The sequence below is a fragment of the Labeo rohita genome, unplaced genomic scaffold (genome assembly GCF_022985175.1).
Source record: "Labeo rohita strain BAU-BD-2019 unplaced genomic scaffold, IGBB_LRoh.1.0 scaffold_340, whole genome shotgun sequence".
In the NCBI taxonomy this organism is placed as follows: Eukaryota; Metazoa; Chordata; class Actinopteri; order Cypriniformes; family Cyprinidae; genus Labeo; species Labeo rohita.
This window is the reverse complement of record NW_026129258.1, coordinates 30,814-47,254: the sequence shown is the minus strand read 5'-3', so window position 1 is coordinate 47,254 and position 16,441 is coordinate 30,814. Positions and strand designations below refer to the sequence as shown.

General features: G+C 34.0%; 1 protein-coding gene across 2 annotated transcripts; it reads right to left on the bottom strand.

The window, feature by feature from the left end:
• Positions 1-12,924: 12,924 nt before the first annotated feature.
• si:ch211-214p13.8 (B- and T-lymphocyte attenuator) lies at positions 12,925-16,441 on the bottom strand. Of its 2 annotated transcripts, none has more exons than XM_051103020.1 (6): positions 16,234-16,441; positions 15,448-15,777; positions 15,290-15,325; positions 14,972-15,112; positions 14,847-14,884; positions 12,925-14,250 (listed from the first exon to the last, which is right to left on the bottom strand). In XM_051103020.1, the coding sequence occupies exons 1-6, from the start codon at positions 16,316-16,318 to the stop codon at positions 13,942-13,944; spliced, it is 939 nt and encodes a 312-aa protein (XP_050958977.1). In that variant the 5' UTR covers positions 16,319-16,441; the 3' UTR covers positions 12,925-13,941. The 2 variants fall into 2 exon arrangements, with proteins under 2 accessions (XP_050958977.1, XP_050958978.1); XM_051103021.1 differs by having other exon boundaries at positions 14,972-15,103.

The window sequence follows — 16,441 nt, the reverse complement described above, 5'->3', positions numbered from 1 at the left end:
GCATTTAGGCAGATCGGGGGGCACGTTCCCTTCAAAAACAAAAATAATCATCTGCGTCTTCAGTGGTTCAGATGTCAGGAGTAAATAATGACTGCTATGTTCATTATTACATCCAACAACAAACCACCTCAGTCGCTTAGGAGACATTCTTGTTTTCCCCTGCTCCAGCATCGAAACAATGGCAGACCGTTTACAGCTCACTCAGCTCACTCTAAGGTAAGAAGGCCGTGTCAGTCAGCTCGTGGGGACAGCCTTGGTCAGTGTGACGTCACACAGCTAAGAATCTGAGAATGGCTTGATTTAAAAAAGGGGTTATAATTTATAAGGATTTAAAAAAAACACTGGGTGGATTTGTATCATTATAGGGTGTTTATGTACACACACTGCCAACACACATTTATGTTCAAACAACATGTAAAAGTGAATTTTGCATCCGATGAGCCCTTTAAGGGCAAAAATAGGGAAAAATTAATAGACGTCAGTATTAATTTTTAAATATATTAAAAGTTCAGTACGTGCAGTTCTTTTTTTATGAAATATTCTGTTTTCCACATTCTTGATACACATGGAATTACTTAAATGTGAATCTGGTTTTGTGTTTCTGTAGCTAGTTAAGCAGGTCAAATAGCAAAGCCTTTTTAAAAGCTGGATAAATGTCTCTAAATGCTTAAATGTAAATGTGATGTTAGTTTATTGCACACTTCAGTTCGGTTCCTCATAGTGCTTTGTACATTCTGACAATAACATTGAAAAGAACATCTTTATATCTGCGTTCCAGGAAAATGTTTCAGCACTTGTGATCATGCCCAGCTGAACTCATTTTACACTGAAGAATTCCAGATCTAAACCTGGCCTTATGTTCTCTCGTCAGATGGCTGATACAACAGCTTTGTTCAGTTGTGAAAACAGACAGCAGTTTGTTCATGAGGTCACAGAGAGAAGCTGAGAAGTTTGCATGTGGCCGTGTGACTAACAGCCCAAATTCTGTTTCATTTGACACTTATTTGATATGCTTCTGTTTTGGCCTTGTGACTCTGCTGGCCTCCTCCAGTCTGAGAAATGCCATGTTTAAGGCTGAAACATTCATGAATGGTTTAAGAGAGAAACTGGGCATCATATGCTAAACGAATGAAACTCATTCCGTACACAACAAAATCACACAGAAACGTGGTTCATTGCTAAGAAATACATGTAGTATGTTCACACAGAATAAGTCACTTCACTATGTTCTCCTATGGCTTGTCTTATAAAGTACTCAGAAACATGGACAAGAACATAATTGTATTTATTAAAAGATACAGTACACTTATATTTACATTCATGTAGACAAGAGGAGTATTTAGAGGCATGGCTCCATCTACTGGTTTTTATCAAGAGTCAGGTTGTATTTAGGGTGAGTCAAGAAAAAGTGTAACCTCAGCTGATGCAGAACAAAGAATTTTCTTGATTAACTGTCCTGCTATATAACGTATCTGGAGAATGTCAAATGCAACAGCTATTACATGTCTTTTTTTTTTCATGTTTTCATGTGTCTGAACTTAAAGCTCCAAGATGAATGAGAATGAAAATGAGAATTTCTCTCTTAAGTATGAGCCTCTAAAGAACACAAAACATTTACTGTACATTTTTCAAAAACATCAGTGATCGACAAGAAAAGTAGATATTGTTGCAAAGTTACATAAAGCATCAGGTAAATGAGGACACAATTAAAAAATGCTCTGCTGGATAACTAAGTTATGCAGAGATGCATTTACAGCCTGGCTTAAGCAGTTATCTCTAATGCATCACCATCTAGCATATGCAGTGCAGACCATTCAGGAGCTAATGTTAAGCTGGATGTGTGGTCATGTGTGCCACAGTGTTTCTTCTGAGTACTGCACACAGACATATTCATCGTGCTTCAGAAGATCTGTAAACTATAATCACAAGAAGACAATTAATTCACGTTTGGGCAAAACGTTCAGAATTTAGGCACTGGCTCCTTCACAGTTTATGAGTTGGAATTTCAATCAAACGGACAGGAGGAATTAACTCAATTGCAGTTTTGAAAAAAACGAAGTATTATAGAAAATTGTTTTATTTAAGGTTCTTATTATTTAAGCCTCTTCATATTGTTTAAAGGGGCCATCGGATGCCCAGTTCCCACAAGTTAATATGATTCTTTCGGGTCTTGATGAAACGTCTATAAAATACTTTGGTTAAAAATTCTTAATGGCAGTGTAAAACAACACCCTTTTTACCTTGCCAAAATCAGCTCTGCAAAAATCATCCTGTTCAGGTCAACGCTGCTTTAAATGTTAATGAGCTCTGCTTGCCCCGCCCCTCTCTTCTCTCTGTGGACTGACAAGCCTGTTTACTTTAGCCGCATTTAGCCACTAAACTTGCTAACTAGCATGTTATTAGGAAAGGTGATTGCAGAGATTCATAAAAAAACCCTTATACTCACTTCTGCTGTAGGTGAAGCTGGATCATGAATGATTCACGTGAACATAGACGCATTTATGTAAATCGGGAGGAGCATTCCCTTCACAAACAAAAGTCATCCACTGCATCTTTAGCGGCTCAGATGTCGGGAGTAAATGACGACCGCTATGTTCATTATTACATCCAGCAACACAACACCCCAATCACTCAATCAGAGATATTCTTGTCTAACTTACATCCCTGCTCCAGCATCAAAACATGGAGGTCGGACTGTTACAGCTGATCTGAGGTAAGACGCTCATGTCAATCAACTATCGTGTGACGCCACAACGACAGGCATCTGAAAATGGCTCGATTTGAAAAAGGGAATATTATTTTTACAAATTAATTAAAAACCACTGCATAGATTTTCATCATTATAGGGTAGATTTGTACATACACTGCCAACACACATTAATGTTCAAACAACATGAAAAAGTGAACTTGCATCCGATGACCCCTTTAAGTCCAACTTTGGGGTAAATTAACTAATAACTATATTCTGTAGATAAGAGTAGACTCACTCTCTTGGTCAAAACCAAGGAGTTTGAGGTTTCAAGGGATCTTCCACCATATAATAAGTTACTGATTTTGATTATATTGATATTTATCATAATGTATGTGTGATATTAATAACTACTTTTTAAACTATGGAATATATTTATTCTGTACATTTATTTAGTCATTTATTGGTTCATGAATGACATTGACATCTGGGACCATTAAAGTGAAGCTGTTAGAAGATGAGACAGAAGTGATATCTTAAGTTTAATCAGTTAATATTACTATATGTTCTGGGAATAAAACCATATTTACATCTCTACATAAATGTGGACCTTGTACACTACACAGCTTTCTGCTAAATCCAACTTGCTCACTAGGCAAATGTCAAGTTGTGTGTTTCAACTTTTAGTTTTTGACTTTCATATTTAAACCATGACAAGATAAAGTTAAAACCCCCCACTGTGATAAGACTGACTGTTACTGCCATGGTTTTTAATATTTTTACTAATGCAAGTTTGAATCTGCATAAAATTAATTTAATCTTATCTAATCTATGAGCAATTTTGATCCATGATATTGAAAATCTTAATAAAATATTGCCTATAGCCTTGCATATACAATCTGGCTTAAGCAGTTATCTCTCATACAGAAAAAGCATCATAACCACCATCTGACACATGCAGTGCAGACCATTTAGGTGTCATACTTTAAGCCGGATATGGTCATGAAACACAGTGCTATTTTAAGTACTGAGTACTGCACACAGACACATTCATCACACTTCAGATCTGTATACTATGCACATGGTCAATATAATAAGTTACTGATTTACACATATTGACATTATTATAATGTGTGTGTTATTGATAAGTACACTTACACCACTTCCTACGCTCTTTGCTCTATGAAATACATTTATTCTGTACATTTATTTTGTCATTGGTTCATGAATGAGATTGCCATCTGTGACCTTTAAGCTGAAGTTGTTCAAACTGTGTTCTGGAAATGAAAATATATTTGATTTACATCTCTACATAATCATGGATTTTGTAATATATGAATTTCTTTACATTTTAATTTATTTTTAAAAATTAATTATTTATTAATTTATTTATTATTGATTTTTTTATTCACATTATTAATTTTAATTAGATTTTAATGTACCCTGTTTACTGACATTATTGACAAGGCATTTAATTCATTTCTGAATGGCCAACCAACTTGTAATATAAGAATTAAAAATGTACCTCAACTTGCGCTCTCTGTGCATTCTTTCTTTTTGAACCTGACAATGATAATGAAATGATAATGAAAGTCAGGATCATGACAAAATGTAAATATCTCAAAGGAAAATGATGCAATGACTTACTTTTAAATCCATTAATACACAGGATAGAGATGAGCATTACTATATCAAACCAGAATCACTACACCCAAACAGATATAGAGATACGGCAGCCACCATGGATATGAATCAGAGCCGCTATCAGTGTTTTCTCTTTCTGCTGTCATTAATAATAATAATAAAAAAACATAATTCACATAGCACAATTATATATCAGAAATTTTCATAAATTAAATCATATGAAAACTTTGAGATTTGGCAAAACATGCAAATCATACTGTGGTTAGATTAAACCTGCTCTTACTATCAGTCCATGACATTTCATCTTCCTTCCTGTCATCTGTGGAAATTAAAAAAAAAGTTTAGAAGTGCTACAAAATGTATTTGAGCATTTGTATTTAAATGATCAATGAATGAAACAAAAGTCTTATTTTGTTAACTTGAAAAAGAGAAAATAGTTACCTGAGACAGAAACATTGATATGATGGCTATATGTTGACCCGACTGGTAACTGTAGTTCACATCTGTAGAGACCATCATGATGCTTTGATATTTTTGTGAAAGTTAAATATGAAGTCAGCATCTTTGGATCGGATGATAAATTGCTCTGTGACGAGGATATTCGATCTGCTTCAGATACTGGAATCCATTTGTTTAAGTTTTCTTTGCTCCATGTCACATTGGTTGTCTGACCATCACAATACACCAGATTGCAGGAGATCTTCAAAGGCTTGTTTATGAAGACTTTATGTACAGTCCCTCTCTGAACTTTAAAGACAGGACACTGGGAGCCATGACCTAAAATATATAATATTGCAGCAAATATATTAACACAATGACAACAGTAAAGAGTAATGATGATTTTAAAAATAATAAATATGTTTAAAAGAGACAATGCTATCGAACTTAACAATTTTGGTTAAGTATAAACTTTTACTAAGACCAAACTCAATAGAATGTTCATGAGCCCAGAACTAGTCAATGATAATCACTGCATCCATTGTCAGTTTTTTCTTGGACATCATACATGCTATGAACTCACCTTGTGCGTCAGTGCTCACATGGAGAATGAAAACTAGGAGTAAAGTCATCTTCCTCAAGTATAGCCAATCCATCCTAAATACAAACCAGGGATGCAACAGATGTTCTCATAATATAAATTCAAGTCTAATCCTTACAGTCACCATTCAAATCACACGACTGAGCAGTGTGCTCTTCAGTCTTATAGCTGTGGTTTCTGTTTCCTTTATGTGTAACATGCACTAGGTGTGCTTTTTGTGCTTTTGTACATGAGCTTCAAATGATTTTGGACATGATTTTCTTCCTTTTTGTTATGCATACTTCATGCAGTTAATACATTTGAGGAATACACATATTGAGCTGGTGATTCTTATGAATTTTTTATCCGCCCTTAACCCTGTATACTTGCCATGTGTGACTTCAGTCATCTCACACATGTAACTTAAATTTTTTTTTAGAATTATTTGCATGATCATCTAAATTTAAACATATTAATAACTCTGATAATAACTATGAGAGCTTTCTTCCCTTTTTTTGAGCATGTGTACAGCTCTAAGTAGGCCTGTTTACACTGAGCAAGTCATTTCATTATTTGATAGTAATTTACATAGTTTAATTATTGTTAAATTTAATCTCATCTAATCTACAAGTATTGTTTGAGCCATTATACTGAAAATCTTGATAAAATATTGACTTTGGAATCAATAAAAAAAAAAAAAACGTGTGGTGATGATACATTTGTAACCATAGAAGTACATTCACATTATTAATGTCACTATGTTTCCCTAAGATTTATCCTATAAAGTACTCAGAAACATAAACAAAAACTAAACATAATTTTATTTATTTAAAGATACAGTACACTTATATTTACAATCCAGTCATGTCTATTAGTTATTCCTGGTAGACAACAGCATTATTTTAAGACATGGCTCCATCTACTGGCTATTATTAACAGTCAAACTGTAGGGTGAATTTTTTTCATGTTTTCATGTGTCTGAACTTACAGATGTGAACAAGCTCCAAGATGAATGAGAATGAAAATGAGAGTTTCCCTTTTAAGCCTCTAAAAAAAACACTAAACATTTACTGTACATTTTCCAAAAACGTCAATGATCAACTACAAGAAAAGTGTACTGTTGCAAATTTACACACTGTAATTGCATAAAACATCAGGTAAATGAGGACCAGTGTTGGGAAAGTTACTTTGGAAATGTAATAGGTTATGGATTACAAGTTACCCTATTTAGAATGTAATTAATAAGTAGTGTAACTATTGTTTAAATATCTAACTCCAACTTTGGGGTAAATGAACTAACATTATAACTATATTCTCTTAGTCCAAACCAAGGGGTTGAGGGTTTTAAGGGATCTTCCGGATGAGTTACTTATTTTGATTATATTGTTAGGATGTGTGTATGTTATTAGTAATTATTCTTTGCACTATGGAATATATTTATTCTCTCATTTATTTTGTCATTTATTGGCTTGTGAATGAGATTAATGTCTGTCTGGGACTTTTACACTGCCCTCCAAAAGTTTGGAAACGCCATAGAAAAGTGGGGTTTTGGCATGAATCCTTTTTATTTTGTGATAATTTTGCACTGATAACGGACAACACAAACTACGAAAACATATTTTATTACATAAACACTTTATACATAGAAATATCCACCATTAGCAGCTATTACAGCTCTGCATAATTTGGGCCTAAATTCATTGTATTCTAAACTTAATTGGCAATCAATTGTTGAAGCTATGAAGGTGTGCTGACCCAAAAAAACATTTAAAAACCTGGGCCAAGTTTAAACCAGTAACCAGGTATCACAGCTGGTTATTGGTAAATGATTATTGCTGGTCTTCAATGATAATGGCAAGTTACTTTAATGTATTTGCACCAAACAAGTGGTGCAAAGGATTTATGCTGATGTCATCCAAAACCACACTTTGCCAGGGGTGTTTCCAAACTTTTGGAAACTTTTGGAAACTGTATGCTCTGGAAATAATAATAATAATAATAATAATAAAACATATTTACATTGCTACATAAATGTGTGCCTTGAACACTAACAGTTTTCTGCTAAATCCAAATTGGTGAAGATAAAGTAAAAAAATAATAAGGGGGACTGTTACTGCCATGGTTTTTAATATTTTTACTAATGTAAGTTATATATATATATAGCTATATATATAGCTGTGTTCTGGAGGCAAAAATATATTTTATTTACATCTCTACATAACCTTGGACTTTGTAATATATGAATTTATTTCCAGTTTAATCAATTATTTTTCATTAATTTATTCATTAATTTATTTATTATTAACACTTTATTTTAATTTAATTTAATTTTATTTTATTTTATTGTACCCTTTTTACTGATATTATTGACAAAGCATTCAATTCAGTTCTGAACAGCACACCAATTGGTAATATAAGAATTAAAAATGTACCTCAACATGTGCTGTGTGTGCGTTCTTTCTTCTTGAACCTGCCAATGATAATGAAATGGACAAGTCAGGATCATGACAAAATGCGTTAATACACAGGATCAAGATGAGCATTACTATGAGAAACAGAATCACTACACCCAAACAGATAAAGAGATACAGCTGCCACCATGGATACGAATCAGAGCTGCTTTCAGTGTTTTCTGAGAAAAAAATAAAATAAAATAAAATAAAAAAATACAGTGTCATCCACATCATTTATTAAGTTTAGATGTGTTAAAAAATTAACTGAAACATTTTTATTTTAGATAATTAGATTAAATAAAACAAAAGTTTTATTTGTTAACATAAAAAGAGAAAGTAGTTACCTGAGACAGAAACATTAATAAGATGGCTAATTATTAACAGGTTTGGTAACTGTAGTTCATATCTGTAGAGACCATCATGATGCTTTGAGATTTTTGTGAAAGTTAACTATGAAGTCAACATCTTTGGACTGGATGATGAATAGTACGGTGATTATGATATTTGATCTGCGTCAGTTACTGGAATCCATTTGTCCATTTTTAATTTAACCCATGTCACATTGATTTTCTGATCATCACAATACACCAGATTGCAGGAGATCTTCAAAGGCTTGTTTATGAAGGCTTTATATACAGTCCCTCTCTGAACTTTTAAGATAGGACATAGGGAGCCATGATCTGAAACATATAACATTGCAGCAAATAGGTGCATCTCAATAAATTAGAATGTCATGGAAAAGTTCAGTAATTCAACTCAAATTGTGAAACTTGTGTATTAAATAAATTCAGTGCACACAGACTGAAGTAGTTTAAGTCTTTGGTTCTTTTAATTGTGATGATTGTGGCTCACATTTAACAAAAACCCACCAATTCACTATCTCAACAAATTAGAATATGGTGACATGCCAATCAGCTCAACTTAAAACACCTGCAAAGGTTTCCTGAGCCTTCAAAATTGTCTCTCAGTTTGGTTCACTAGGCTACACAATCATGGGGAAAACTGCTGACATGACAGTTGTCCAGAAGACAATCATTGACACCCTTTACAAGGAGGGTAAGCCACAAACATTTATTGCCAAAGAAGCTGGCTGTTCACAGAGTGCTGTATCCAAGCATGTATACAACAGAAAGTTGCGTGGAAGGCAAAAGTGTGGAGGAAAAAGATACACAACCAACCGAGATAACCGTAGCCTTGAGAGGCTTGTCAAGCAAAATTGATTCAAGAATTTGGGTGAACTTCACAAGGAATGGACTGAGGCTGGGGTCAAGGCATGAAGAGCCACCACACACAGACGTGTCAAGGAATTTGGCTACAGTTGTTGTATTGCTCTTGTTAAGTCACTCCTGAACCACAGACCACATCAGAGGTGTCTTACCTGGGCTAAGGAGAAGAAGAAATGGACTGTTGCCCAGTGGTCCAAAGTCCTCTTTTCAGATGAGAGCAAGTTTTGTATTTCATTTGGAAACCAAGGTCCTAGAGTCTGGAGGAAGGGTGGAGAAGCTCATAGCCCAAGTTGCTTGAAGTCCAGTGTTAAGTTTCCACAGTCTGTAATGATTTGGGGTGCAATATCATCATCTGGTGTTGGTCAGCTGTGTTTTTTGAAAACCAAAGTCACTGCACCCGTTTACCAAGAAATTTTAGAGCAATTCATGCTTCCTACTGCTGACCAGCTTTTTAAAGATGCTGTTTTCATTTTCCAGCAGGATTTGGCACCTGCTCACAATGTCAAAAGCACCAAAAGTTGGTTAAATGACCAGGTGTTGCTTGACTGGCCAGCAAACACACCAGACCTGAACCCCATAGAGATCAATGGGGTACTGTCAAGAGGAAAATGAAAAACAAGAGACCAAAAAAATGCAGATGAGCTGAAGGCCACTGTCAAAGAAACCTGGGCTTCCATACCACCTCAGCAGTGCCACAGACTGATCACCTCCATGCCACGAAGAATTGAGGCAGTATTTAAAACAAAAGGAGTCCCTACCAAGTATTGAGTACATATACAGTAAATGAACATACTTTCCAGAAGACCAACAATTCACTAATTTTTTTCTTTTAATTGGTCTTATGAAGTATTCTAATTTGTTGAGACAGTGAATTGGTGTTTTTTTTTTTGTTAAATGTGAGCCAAAATCATCACAATTAAAAGAACCCAAGACTTAAACTACTTCAGTCTGTGTGCATTAAATGTATTTAATACAGGCGTTTCAATTCAATTTGAGTTTAATTATTGAAATAAATTAACTTTTCCACAACATTCTAATTTATTGAGATGCACCTGTATTAAGAGAATGGCAATGTTCACTGTTTAAATGAGACAATACTACCACAGTGAACAGTTTTTGTTAAGTATAAAATGAAAATCACAGCATCAATAGTCAGTTTTGTCTTAGACATTTTGTTGCTGACATGTGTGTCAGCGCTCACATGCAGGATGAAAACTAGGAACAAAGTTGTCTATCTCAAGTATAGCCAATTCATCTTAAATACAATCCAGGGATGCAACAGATGTTCTCAGAACATAAATTCCAGTCTAATCCTTGCAATCACCTTCTAAATCACACGACTGAGCATTGTGCTCTTCAGTCTTATAGTTGTGGTTTCTATTTCCTTTATGTACGTAACATGCACACAGTGTGCTTTGCACATGTAGTGAGCTTCAAATGAATTTGGACATGATTTTCTTCCTTTTCATTATGCATACTTCATGTAGTTATTACATTTGAAGAATAAACAAAGAAACCCAGAAATGTGGAAGTATTTTATGAGCTGGTGATATCTTATGAATTATTCATCCACCTGTAAACCTTACCTCTGTATACTTGCCATGTGTGACGCCAACCATCTCAAATGTGCAACTTAAACTGTTCGCATGAATACCTAAATTCTTTAAACGATCAATGACACTTGCACCGAGCCACAGACCCCGAGCTCGAGCCTACGCCCGTCACAAACATTGAGCCAGAGCCTGCGCTCAGAAAGCACATCATATCAGCACAGAGTTCCACTCTAGAGTCAGTGTCTAAAGCTTCACAGCTTTCAGGCTCTGCTGTGGTCTTCAGCAGCCATTGCTTCACTTTCGATCTTGGACCCATCAGCTTCACCGAGGCTCGTCACTCCTATGACTTTGCTGTGGTCTGTCGTCCCTCCAATTTTTCTTCAGTGTAATTAACCTTCTCTCAACTAATAAAACTGTCCTAAGTAATGCTGAACTGTCAATTTGATTTTGTTTGTTCACTAAATGCAAAATGCATCATTCTGCCAATAAATTCATAGAGAAAACATTTTTCTTGTTCAGCACCTGTTTAATTAGTAACACACTGAAGTCATCTGTCATGATGGTAGCCACATATAGTTTTACATAGGACACTTTCTGTGAAGTGAACAGTCCTAACTTTGTTTCTGAAAACATAATCACCTTACAAAGCAAAGATGTCTGCTGTATATAGGCAAATGTAAGAGGGGCTGTTTGACATCACAACACAGCAAATAACAATAATGACAAAACATTTCAACAAAAGTGAGCAGTGAAACAATAATTAATAATAACAGTATTTCTAACAGTATCTATAATTTATTCATGCTCCAATGCATGTTGGGATCTCACCCTTAACATTTCAGAAATATTGTTCAATTTAAATTTCTTTGTTCAGATGGTGATGTTTGACTATTTGGGACAACATTTGGGTAAATTCTGTTGACCTAACACAGGTTTTTATGTAGTTTGAAGTAATTTACACTTCCTAGTACCCTATTTGCAACTCATAAGGTCCTATAAACTGGAAATCACCAAAACACAGCAAAAATACAATCGCTGTGTAATGAACATAGCTGTTACTAACTGGAACTTTGTTGTCCCTTCACAGGGCAATTTCTGTAGCATCAACATCAATAAACAAACCTACATACAGTATAGGGCGGAGTGGGGGGAAATGCCCCCTTTAAAGGGTTACTTCACCCCAAAATGAAAATTTTGTCATTAATCACTTCATGACCCTCATGTCGTTCCAAACCCGTAAAAGCATCACTATTTTGGATGAAAACCGTGAAGTTTGTGACTGGCCCATTGACTGCCACATAAATACCACTGTCAAGACCCAGAAAAGTATGAAAGACATCATCAAAATAATCCATCTGCCATCAGTCGTTCAATCTGAATTTTATGAAGCGATGAAGATACTTTTTGTACGCAAAGAAAAAAATTTGTAGCACCATTTTGGAGAGTAACTGCGTCCAGCGGATACTCAAATACTTAAATTGTGTTCCAAAGACAAACAAAGCTTTTACATGTTTGGAACGACATGGGGTTAAGTGATTAATGACAACATTTTCTTTTTTGGAGTGGAGTAACCATTTAAGGATTTTGTCATTTTTTTTCTGTGGAAAAAAAGTTAAATGTGTTCAGAAAAGTTATCATAGTTTTAGTGACAATTACATAAATTATAAACCAAGTATAAATTGGTTTTGCCCTCATGGCTGGGGTAAAATGCACCCAGTCTGACAAAGAAATCTGCTTTATACATATACAGCAAAATCAGAGTACATACAGTTTTGGCTTAAAATTTAAAAAAATATAATCGATAATTATTAATTACAAAAATTAAAATAGCCAATTTGAAAACTATTTTTAGCTGATGTTAACTGGCTGGCTAACTAGCTACCTGATGGCAACTTGAGGTTATTTTTAAATATAAAGTTCAAATATTTTTAATCAACTGAATACATTTAATGGAAAAACAAAGGATGATCTGATGTTTAAATTAAATAACTACTGTAAAGTAACTACAGTAGCGTAACTACAGTAATTAAGCCACTTTTTACCCCACCTGGCCTGGGGCATTTTACCCCACTGACTAGTTTTGGAAAAAAAAAAAAAAAACATTTTATATATACAATATAATAATAATAATAAAAAAAAAAAAAAATATATATATATATATATATATAAATATATATATATATGTGTATATATATATATATATACACATAGTAGTCACCATTTGAAATGGATCAAAACCTTTCATCAAAGTTGTCCTAAAACCAAACCAAAACCTGTTCTTGTTTTAGGACAAATTTGATAAACTGTTTTGATCCCCTTCAAATGTTGACTACTGTATATATATATATATATATATATATATATATATACACAATATAATTATATTTTTCTTAAATAACACATACTCCCTATCTACAGGCTATCATACGTACTGTGATGTTCTACAAAACAACAAGCTCAGGTATCACCAGGGTAAACTTCATGGTGAATGCTTCTACATCACTCTTGATAACATAGTCCATTGTTACAACAAAATATTATCTTGAATTAATCTAGTGGTTATTTACTCCAAAGGGGGCTTTTCCCCCCATTCCTCCCCTAATATAAAAAAAACCCCACAACATACACATCCACAAACCCAGGCAATACACTATTTCCTCATGTATTAAAGATGTTAAAAATGTACATCCTGTATCTTTGTGCTTTACAGAAATGTTTGTTATCAAAACTGCATTTGAAACAAAAGATTTTAATCTATTAAAAAAGAAAACAACAACAAAAGATTTTAAATCTATAATTCATAAAATCAGCAAAATGCTAAAACAGATGAAAAAGATCTATAAAACACTGTCAGTATAGATTTGTCCATATCAGAAAGTCTTATAAAGTAAATATAATCACTTATGTGCTTTGAGACAACAAGATTTGCATTTCCACCCTATTTAACTTCTCATGATAATCTATTACTGTACCAAGATACTTGCATGAGTTAACCTTATAATCTTCTTTACTAGCCAAAACAAAATTTAGCTGGAACATCAACAGTAATATTCATTTTTAGGTTTTAAGTGCATAACACTTAGACTAGTCCTCAGGATATGGATGTGTTGCATCAGGCACATGATTACTGGTATGAGGTTCACTTATAGAAACCACACTGAACTCACAGTAACTATTTTCCGTGATGTAATGAGGAAAGTAAACCATGTGATGATTTGTACCGTGCAGTTTGAAAATATATGCACACATCTCCTGCTTCCTGCTAGACAGAATAGATCAACAGCACTGTACTGCCTCACTCTTTAAGTTTGGAGACAATGTTGTTTAACTCTGGTTATGCATAACTAACAAACGGAAATCAGGAGACCCGGATAGATGCATACTCAGAAAACTCCTCTTGTGTCTGACGGGGTGTAGCAGATGATGGTGTTGGTGCGAGGTGATGCAGAGATGCATATACAACCTGACTTTCTCTCCTGTTAGACAAAGGATCATCACTACAATTGGCAACGTGTGATGTAGACTGTCCGGGTGGTAATGTTAAATTGCTTGTGTTGCTGTCATGTGCATGTTGCTGCTGTGGTTCTTCAGAGTACTGGACACAGACAAAATCATCCCGTTTCAGAACACTGGGTCTTGGTGATGACAAGACAGATGTTGCTGTATACTGCAAATATAACAGGATAATCATTAATGTAGTATTCTACATCTGAATATGCTAAATAAAGAATTTAAGTACTTTTTTTTTTACAATTTATAAGTTGGAATTTGAATTGGAGTGAGTGGAGAATGTACTAAACTGCAATTTAAAGAAAATGAACACAGTCAGAATATTACAGAAAGCTTTTTAGTTGTTTTGTTTAAGGTTCCCAAGATGCCCTGGCTTAATTCTATTTTGGGTAAATTAGAGCATTCTGAAAAATTATATGCCAAGACCAAGATGTGAAATGATCGGAAGAATTAAATTAAATTAGAAAATACAAATAAATTTAGTGGCAAACATTATATTAACATCAATTGTATATCAGTTTTAATGTATTATGGAACGTTATGGACAAATTATACAAAAAATTATTAATTGAATTTCTTTACATTTAATTTGAATGGTACATTTATAAAATCAGAATCAAGGTACACTACAATTCGCATCTTGCATACCTCAATTTAAGTTCAAAAACTGAATTATAATTTAAAAGGCATTCAATTCAGTTCTGAATGGCACATGTACGTATTTTACACTAATCAGTCATTTATAAAATGTACCTGAAGCTGCGCTCTCTGTGCATTCTTTCTTCTTGAACCTGACAATGATAATTACATGGACAAATTCAGGGTCATGCTTAAAATATAAATATCTCAAAATAATGGAAAATGACACAATGACTTACTTTTACATCCATTAATACACAGGATAGAGATGAGTATTACTATGACAACCAGAATCACTACACCCAAACAGATGCAGAGATATGGCAGCCACCATGGATACGAATTAGAGCCGCTATCAGTGTTTTCTCTTTCTGTTGTCACTAAGAAAAGAAAAACTAGCATCATTTTCAAAAAGAAAAAGCGATGTTAAGCTGAAATAGCAACTATATATATATATATATATATATATATAAAATTAATTTTGTTCATGAATTGTATCATATGAAATCTTTGAGAACATGCATGTCAATCTTTGAATAGATTGAAACTGCTCTTACTTTCAATGCAAGACATTTCATCTTCCATCATGTCATCTGTAAAGTTCAAAAACTGCTTTAGAAGTGTTTAAAGTTCTTTTGAAGTTTCATATAATTACCACAGATGGTTTTGATGGCATCAGCCTTGCATAATGACAATAAAAAATTAAAAGCGTTACCTGAGACAGAAACATTAATATGATGGCTAACTGTTGACGAGTTCAGTAACTGTAGTTCACATCTGTAGAGACCATCATGATGCTTCGATATATTTGTGAACGTTAAATATGAAGTTAACAGTTTAGATGATAAATTGTTCTGTGACAATGACATTTGATCTGCTCCAGATACTGGAATCCATTTGTTTAAGTTTTCTTTGGTCCATGTCACATTGATTGTCTGATCACCACAATGCACCAAATTGCAGGAGATCTTGAAAGGCTTATTTATACAGGCTTTATGTACAGTCCCTCTTTGAACTTTAAAGACAGGACACTGGGAGCCATTACCTAAAAAATATAACATTGCAGCAAATGTATGAACACAGTAATAAAAGTAAATATTTAACATTATTAAAACATTCTAACAATGCTATGGAACCGGTTATTTCTTTCCAACGGAGATGAAAATTGAGATTAGAATAGCACATAATATTTAAATGCCCAACTGCAAGGAATTTGCTTTTAAACATTTTTTTACCCTGCAATTAAAGGTACTAGAAAATAAATTCTTGCATCGTTTTTGCAATGATGTCTGCTAATGAAATGTGATATTTTAATTAATATAGTTAAGATAGTTAATTAAATAGATTTTAATTAACTATCTTATAACTGCAGTTTCGCAAATTGTTTAACTTCTGCCAAAAGAAAATTCAATAGAAAGTTGTTTACACTAGAACTAGTTTGTGACAATCACACCATCAATAGTAAATTTTGTTTTGGATATCAGACATGCTATAAACTCACCCTGTGCATCAGTGCTCACATGCAGGATGAAAACCACCAGCATGTCAAGGAACAAAGCCGTCTTTCTCAAATATAGCCAATCCATCTTAAACACAAGCCGGGGACACAACAGATGTTCTCAAAATATAAATTCATCCAGTCTAATCCTACAGCCACCATCCAAATCACTAGACTGAACGCTCATTTTTGTCACGCTGTCACTGTGCTC